This window comes from Ixodes scapularis, unplaced genomic scaffold (genome assembly GCF_016920785.2).
Source record: "Ixodes scapularis isolate PalLabHiFi unplaced genomic scaffold, ASM1692078v2 PGA_scaffold6__148_contigs__length_123643588, whole genome shotgun sequence".
Taxonomy (NCBI): domain Eukaryota; kingdom Metazoa; phylum Arthropoda; class Arachnida; order Ixodida; family Ixodidae; genus Ixodes; species Ixodes scapularis.
In genome coordinates, this window is record NW_024609881.1 from 84660773 (window position 1) to 84669201 (window position 8429).

Here is an 8429-nt window from a genome sequence, read left to right on the forward strand (position 1 = left end):
GTGGCTCAAATGGCGATTCAACACGTAGCAGCCCTGGTATAAGTCGGCAGCAGAACTGACCGTACCGGGGGACTAGATGGTCCCGGAGGTCCCGGAGGTCCCGGAGGACCTGGATGTCCTCTCCGGCCTCGGCGTCCTTGGTCTCCTTTGTCTCCTTTCTGTGTGGAAATGGACGTCGTATCAATCCCCACTTCGGTCTTCCACATGCGGTTCTGATTTTAAACAAAATAAAATTGAATCCTTCACTCCTTGCCAAGCTACACTAAACCAAAGTATAGCCAAATTTACTTTGAACTATTAGAAATACTACAAAGAAGGTGTGCGGTACATTGCTATAATTCAATTCTGGCGCAGCTAGAGTCAATAGGTTAGCTTTTGAAACTCCTTACCTGAGGAAAGAGTAGGTCGGGGTCGATCCCCGCTAGGGCTGCAGGTTCACCCTTAGCCCCGGGCTCGCCTTTCTCGCCCTGTTGATGGAAGGTAGGACTCAACACTGGTCAAGAACGCCGACAGGAGTCTCTGAGAAGAGTTACAACGTATATAGGAATAGAGATATGATGTGGTAACCTCCCATAATGACCAACCGGTAAACTCCACAGGACGTAAGCACGCTGAATTTGGTGGAGGACGTCACTTTGATGGAAGCCCGGTAAAGATGGGGAATAACGAAACCTCAGTGTAAGCCCGCTAAGTTTAGCGGATGACATCACACTGTCTGTGTCGCTTTTTTATGTCCGTCATTTTGTATACTTAGCCGAGCCCATAACGTATTCGATAGAAAAAGACCGGAAGAAATATATATTGATACGGAACGTTATGGTGAGGCTCTGTCGACGGATTGATAAAAAAAATTCTTTTTCTTCGTGGTTGAAAAAAAAAAATTTGGATAAACTGCGGCCAAACATTTTTTTTTTTTTTCTAAACGCCAGATGAATTCCGGCTGCTATTCAAAGACCCTCTAATCTAAAAAAATTCTTTCCCAAAATGTATTCTATTGAAAAAGACGAAAAAAGATACGTTCACTTTCGTGTAGCTGATTAAGTAGTGTTGAGAACCGATTCCAGATTTAGTAACACTCTTTAATGTTACTCCCGTAAAATTGTGCCACTCGAGCAACTGGAGATACTTGGTTGTGATTTTCAACAGTCGCAGCTTCCATGCCATATGCTACATGGTTAACAAGTACTCGAGCTTTTTCAGAGTGACGCAAAGAACGGCGTCCGTGAAACTTCCACGTTTCTACTCGCCTTCACTCCCTGGTAGCCTGGTGGACCTGGCCTGCCCATGTCTCCTTTTTCGCCCTAAGAAGCAGTTCGTACCAAAACAAAAAAAAAGTATGAAATATGAACGAGTTCCGGCCAGTGCATGCAAACAATCGTACACTGAATATGAAAAAAAAAAAAAAATCTGTGCTATCAAAGGTACGAGTTTGTTCACCTGTACAACTTGCCTCAAAGTATTTCGTAATAATAAAAAACAAAATGTCTACCAGAGAAACTACTAGGCAGAGAAAAGCAGTGAAGGTGTGTAAATGTCTGCGATTAATATTATTTTTGTTTTTCTGTCTGGTTGGGAACTTTTTACTACTGTGTTAAGGATAATATAGGGGACATATGTCTTCCATGCGTCCACACCTTCGTGGCTTGGGGAGCAGTAACGTTGATAGACCGCTTCCAAGGTTCCGTGTCTCCCGAATGGTGCGGGGTTTGCTGCTGCTGAAGGGGCTCCAGCCGCGGTGCGGGGGCTGCGTCGCTCTACGGTTGAAACCATTATCAACACAGCAGGTGTTCAAGGAACATGCGAGGCAGACGAAGACTTCATCATCATTGTCACTGTCTTGACACAGTAGCAGTCGGAGGGCCACGAAACGGAAGTCGCAATGACGTCATCGTTAAGGACTTTTAGTACATTGTTTCGATAACTCCGATGCTGTATCGTTATTAGGTATCGTAATCGGAGCGCGAAAAGTGTCTTCTAAGACTCCTTAGTCCGACGTCATTTCAACCTCCGGTGGCGCGCCTGGTTTCGCAAATGCATATATATTAATTGCAGGTCTTTTTTTCCTTGAGACTATTTCTGAGGCCGAAATATTACAGTACGTCTTGGGTTTCAGCACCAAAAAATCAGACTAAGCGAAGTATTTCATCTATCTCCAAGACCTCTGCTTTTGTTTCGGAAAGGAAGCTTTCTGTTTTCTCGCATGACCGCAGAAAAAACAGCTGCGTACTAGGGAGGAAAGATAAAGATGGTTCTTATCCTTGTATTGCCTTTGCGAAACCCAGCGCATGGAAATCACAATAAATATCTCTTAGCTGCTTTAGCAAAAAAAAAAATATATATATATTTGACTGTCTGTCGGTTAACCAGGTAACGAACAAATAAACAATGAACGAAGTAAGGAGGAGAGCGTATGAAAATAAATCATTTTGTTCAAGACGAGTGTGCCCAAGGGGGAAAAAAAAAGCGAAATGGGTCGGTGCAGTAAATTATCCTTAAAGGGGCGGTGCAACAATTTTTGTACTTTGCGCAAATATCACTTAAAACGGATCCCCGACATTAACGACCTATGAAACACGCGTTCGTTTTTCACCTCACACCAATAGAAGTTGCAGAAAAAAATTAAAGAAAAACGAGCAGCGTTTACCCCCTCAACTCGCAGCCAGAACAAGCGGCCACGTGATCTGAAGCCGATTATATGCCGCCAATGTTGATCATAGCCACGCGCTGGAGTTGGCAAAGCACAGGCATTGTTATGCCTGTGCTTTGCCAACTCGGCTATTGTCGTCGTTGCAGCGATTGGACACGGGCCACTACCCGAATGCTTCTCGAGCTAGTAATTATCACAAGCCCAGATCGAATGCGTACGCAGTCTTCGCGTCCACTGTGTGAGCAGCATTTGAATATCGTCACCGCAAAGCTCGATGACGCATTCCCGGGGATCGTACTGTTGCCATTGTCCCCACAGCTCCGTCATCAAATTTCGCGAAGGAGCAAAAGGCGGATTGGGAAGGAGAGACTGAAAGAAAAGCTCCGCTTTCATCCTTTGAATTCCGCCGCGACGAAGACACTTCTTGGTCAGTGGTGTTGCGTTCGAGTATTTTTGGGTCCCACTAGTGCCAGGAAGCTGGTGTAAAGTAAGAAATATTCCTACCCAATGTCGTTGCACAGCCCCTTTTTTAAAGGGGTCATGAAATGATAATTGGTTGGAATGATCATAACTTTGCAGAGGCGTACTGGTCCTAGTCTAGCCCAAATATACTTGCACAGACCGCCACTGATTCAGAAGCTTCTTTGCTTCTGAATCTCCTTCAATTTTGCTTTCGGAAAGGTCGATGACATAATTGAGGGACTGAAACCACCCGCCCGACGACAGTCGAGCGCGGCTCGTGGATTGGACACGAGAACGGCGTGAGCACTCGACTTCGGCTAGTAGCATGCAATCAATGCCTGGGCGGACACTCGGGTGGTGTCTCGTGTCCAACCACTGCTGTGATGAGAATAGCCGAACTCTTACAATGCCTGGAGCTCAGCACGCGTTTTCTATTTGGCGAACCCCAGGGCGGGGCTATGATTAACGTTGACGGCATAGGATAGGCAACAGGCGACGTGGCCGCTTGTTTTAGTTCCGAGTTCTGAGGATAAGCAATGCTCATATTTCTCGATTTCTTTTCTTTTCTGGCGACTGCCATTGTTTAGAAAGAAAAACGAAGGCAAGTTCATTCGGTTATTAACGTTAGGAGGGATTCTAAGTAGTACTTAGCGAAAGTAGAGAAATCGTTTCATGACATCTTTATTAAGAACATTTTTTCCTGAAGCAGGTTTTTATCTCGCGTAACTGCGATTATGAAGAAACCGATATTAAGTCGACTTGCCCCGAAGACCTGCTTACCTGGAAGCCGATGGTGTCCTGGCAGAGTGGTACCAGGACCGGGACGCTGAACAGCCTCAGCGTCTGCAGGCGTCCCTGAAAACGCCATCGAGATTGGATGATGGATAGATCCTTAACGCCCGAGTCATAAAATAAGCACAACTCTTGTATTTGTCACGATTCCCCTACGAGGTCTGTTCGTGAGAGAAATGGCGGCGCTCAAAGGCTGGTTGGTTGCGACTCGCGAGTGGTCGCCCGGCAAGAGCACGGATCCTTCGCGAATAAAGACGCCACCCAGAGGCAGGTTCGGGAAACAAGTTTGGAGGTTACTTCACCCCCGAATAACGCTCGCGAAATAGCCTATCACGGGTTATATTTGTGAAGTGCAGTGCCGTAGCCAGGAAAAGGAATTTTCAAGATTCAACCCCAACCCCCCCCCCCCCCCCTTTTCCAAAAAAAAAAAAAAATCCAGCCGATCCTATAATATACCCATGCCCTTGCATTTTGCCCCCCGCGCCACAAGTGATGGGCATCCCAGCTACCTCGGCCCCCCTCCAAAAAAGTTCCTAAAGAAAAGTTTCACACATAGATGATGAACCGCTACACACCCCTCTCAGTACATGTCTGCACGTGACATCCTCGCTGCAGTGGTGCTTCTTTCAACATGATATCGTCGAGAGGAACAAGGTCTGTGATACAAAATGCATGGTGCAGAGGGTATCCTGCCCTTTCCTGTAGCTCTCAAGTTTGGTAACCGTCTCTGGCAGTGAAGTCACATGCTTCGTACAGAGGAGCTTTGCCGCCACCAACCAGGAGCTCCAACCTGAACACCTGACAAAAAAAGTCGGCGAGGGATTCGACCGGTGCGATTGACCGGCGCGAAGTTCAAACGCAGCGACGGTCAATCACAGCCGCCGAATTTCCTCGTCGACATTTTTTATCCGCCGAATGTCCCAGCGCGTCGCTCTCGCTCACCACAAACCGTCCGCCAAGAATAGGTCCTGCCTGCGACAGGTACAGAGTGGAGGCCCCGTCGAAGGCGAGCTCCTTGGGGATCCGGGTCACGTGCTGAGCCAGCCGCACGTCTTCCAGGGTGGTGCAGTTGAGCAGCTGGAGGCTCACCTCGTTGCCGGTCGCCGTCACGCTCAGTCTGCAAACATCAAAAGCCGCAGTCAGACCACTCCTACGTCGTGCAAAAGACACCGATGTTCGCCGCAGAAGTGACGACTGCAGGATTCTCTGCAGACGGGCCTGAATGCAAAGCGCAAGTTCGTCTGCTTGTTGCAGAAGAGTTGCGGCTACTTCAGATAGACGCCGAGCTGTTATTGGCTGATTGAAAAAAAAAAAAGCGGGTTGAGCTCAAGGCATCTAGCATTCAGGTCTACCCACTATCCTTTCAATCAAAGCCAATCAGAGCACGGCATCTTTCTGACGTCACCACAACTCCTGCGCAAGAAGCAGACGACCTGCTGCCTTTATTTTGTGTGACCACCGTGACAGGGCCGTCATAGAAGGAACGAACAGCCCCACTGTAAGCAGACTGTCCTTTGTAGGATGTGTCAGCAGTGTGTGACCTGGGCTTATCGAAGTCATGGCACTCGCAGTGCTCCGTGAGGCAGTGCACACGGGACTCGCAGAGCGAAAACCGTGACAGGGCCGTCATAGAAGGAACGAACAGCCCCACTGTAGGCAGACTGTCCTTTGTAGGATGTGTCAACAGTGTGTGACCTGGGCTTATCGAAGTCATGGCACTCGCAGTGCTCCGTGAGGCAGTGCACACGGGACTCGCAGAGCGAAAACCGTGACAGGGCCGTCATAGAAGGAACGAACAGCCCCACTGTAGGCAGACTGTCCTTTGTAGGATGTGTCAGCAGTGTGTGACCTCGGCTTATCGAAGCCATGGCACTCGCAGTGCTCCGTGAGGCAGTGCACACGGGTCTCGCAGAGCGAAAAAACCTACGAAGCGGCGATCCGACAGGGTCCATCGAGCTATTTGGTAAGTGCTAGATCATGGAATTGTTTTCGTGTTTTTATGCGCGTGTACTGATCCAACCAAGCGCGAAGAATGCGTCGTGACGATGTGTTTTTAGTCTGTGCGTTTGCGTTCGTGCTACAACGAAGAGGAACTGTGGTGGCGACAAAGCGGAAATTTGATCTGAATGTGAAGTAAAGTATGGCTTGGTATAAATTTCTGGCTCAAGCACTTTTCGGCTCGAGAATGTTCCACCACAATCGCATGACTTTGCCTTCAAAGCCGAATGTTTTGGTGTCTTTTGATCACTCGACGAGCGATGAAGAGGCGACTCTCAACACTCATGATAAGTCATGAAGAAGGAACACTCATGATGATGAGTGAGAGAGAAGGCACACTTGACTCTCATGATGAAGAGTGACGAGGAAGAGACACTGATCATAAGTACCGAAAAAGGAACACTTGACACTCATGATAAGGAGTGATAAAAAATACACTTATGATGATGAGAGATGAAGAAGTACACTCATGGTGATGGGTGATGAAAGAGGAACCCCCATCTTCAATCGACGAGAATACAGAAGGAAAGAATTTAAACATTTTTGTATATCTCCGGTATTTTAGTTTGTGAAAATATTTTTTTGCGGCAAAAATACTCGTATAAAAATATCTGTGGACATCTATTTCAGGTCGAAAAAATAAATGTTTTTCAATAGTAACGCAAGTAGAAAAAGAAAACGGAGATAAAACCGTCGGACACATTCTATTTACTAATTCAAAATGATTTAATTAGCCGTTCTCCCGTATTTGCAGGAGGTTTTCCCACCTCCTCCCCTCTATGGATGGTTACGGTCGACCCTTTTAATCCTGTGGCGGCTTGCGCTTGCGGTGCTCTTTCGTCTTGCAGCGCAAGCACCACTTACATTTGCAGCTTGTTTATGCTTGTCTTTCAAGCCACGCTCAGCGTCAACCGTCTTCAGCCTGACCTGACCCTAATCTAAGCGGGACAACATACAATCAAAAAAGTCACCGATGACACAGTTATTTCTAGTCTACTTGAACGGACGCTCTTTAACCTTTGAAGTCCTTGCTGTAGAAAAAAAAAAAAAAACTCAGATCATCATCACCATTATTACCTCCACCACCACCATCATCATTATTAGCATAATCTTCAGCATCATTATAGTCATCATTATCAGCATCATAACGTTCATAAATCAGCGAAGCCAACGATCCCCACCACCATCATTATTATTATCATCATGACTATCATCATCATCTGCAGCAGCAGTAGCATCATCATGATTATCATCAACACATCATTAGTACCATAAGATTCCTAACTCACCGCAGCCAACCGTGACTGCCCGTAGCTTGAGGGGGTAGCCGGAAGGATGCCAGACGCTGAGAGGTCAGATGCATGGACACGTCCGTGTAATACAGCGTCACCCTGGAGTCCCCGTCCCCCAGGGCAAGGCCGAGCTGCACCACCGTCTCGGATGGATTCAGCACCGCAAACAGGAACTCTTCGTCGGCTTCGTGCTCGGCTCGGCTCAAGCCTCGGGCGAAGCCACCCTCTTCTGGCAGGTCTCGACCCGCTCGGTAGGGCCGGAACACCGCCTGCGATGTACCAGTACTTGTCAGCACTTTTCATGGTTCGAGGAAAAAGGAATAGCTTGGTCAGAGCCTTCCAGGACAGTACGTTTGCAGCTGTGGTGAATGAGAATAGTAGATGTCCATAGCTCCCAGCTTCAACTCGATGACCTTGCGCACGCTTCCAATGAGCAAAGCTTCATGGCTTTCCGTCTTGGACTCTTCAGCACAGAGTCGAAAGCCGAACATCGCATCTATTGCTTACTGGAAACTTCGAGCGATGTACGTACGCGCACCATCTATCTCCAAATGGCCAGTGGAAGCTTCGGTGCACCAGCCGCCACAAGCTATGAGGACGGTCGCGACACCCAACTATAGTCTGGGAACCACCTTCATCTCCTGCTCTGCGTTGTCCCACTCTACGCTACCCGTACGTCTGACGGCCTGCGGAGACGCCGCACTTACGTGGAGGGCGAAGTCTCTGAAGAGCACCGATGGGAGGACGAGACGGTACGGGAACTTGGCGTCGGCCCTGGGTCCAAACTCAAGGGACAGCGACGGACCAGACTCGGGATCTCCAGCCGCAAACTGGATGCCCTCGGCCCTGGAGCCGACGCCGGGCCGAACGCGGCGCAGAAGGTCTACCTCAGCCGCCGGATAGCCTGCATGGCCCGCGGTGACCGAACCAAATAGAGTAAAGCCACGGTCGTGCCGCTAATGCATCACACAAACGACAGTCTGCATTGGTCCAAACATTGGACATTGGTCCAAACAAAAACTGTCTTCAGACAGCTTCGAAGAATGCAACTGTATGTGTAATGCACACGTGCTTCGATCATGCTTGAGACGTGAAAGCAGATAATTCTGTCATCATCTGTGCAGACCGTGTCTTTGTTTAATTATATACGATCAGTGTGACTGATGATTAAGGATTTCACGCGCCCAAATATATGTGTCCCATGGCCAGTCTAATACACGTGCCACACGGGCAACTCG

At 48.2% G+C, this 8429-nt stretch overlaps 1 protein-coding gene across 1 annotated transcript; it reads right to left on the reverse strand.

Moving 5' to 3' along the window:
* Positions 1 to 4609: 4609 nt before the first annotated feature.
* LOC120839999 lies at positions 4610 to 8101 on the reverse strand. Its single transcript, XM_040210421.1, has 5 exons — positions 8079 to 8101; positions 7895 to 7965; positions 7189 to 7387; positions 4844 to 5018; positions 4610 to 4699 (listed from the first exon to the last, which is right to left on the reverse strand). Exons 1-5 carry the CDS (start codon positions 8099 to 8101, stop codon positions 4610 to 4612), a joined length of 558 nt encoding a protein of 185 aa, XP_040066355.1.
* Between the last annotated feature and the right edge of the window lie 328 nt (positions 8102 to 8429).

Bases quoted from the DNA above. Each gene is read 5' to 3' on its own strand.
- LOC120839999 (XM_040210421.1), bottom strand. From the start codon at position 8,101: ATGCAGGCTATCCGGCGGCTGAG. The intron at 7,966-8,078 runs GTAGACCTTCTG...GTTTGGACCCAG, and splicing joins CAGGCTATCCGGCGGCTGAG to GGCCGACGCCAAGTTCCCGT. The intron at 7,388-7,894 runs GTGCGGCGTCTC...GCTTGAGCCGAG, and splicing joins AGACTTCGCCCTCCACGTAA to CCGAGCACGAAGCCGACGAA.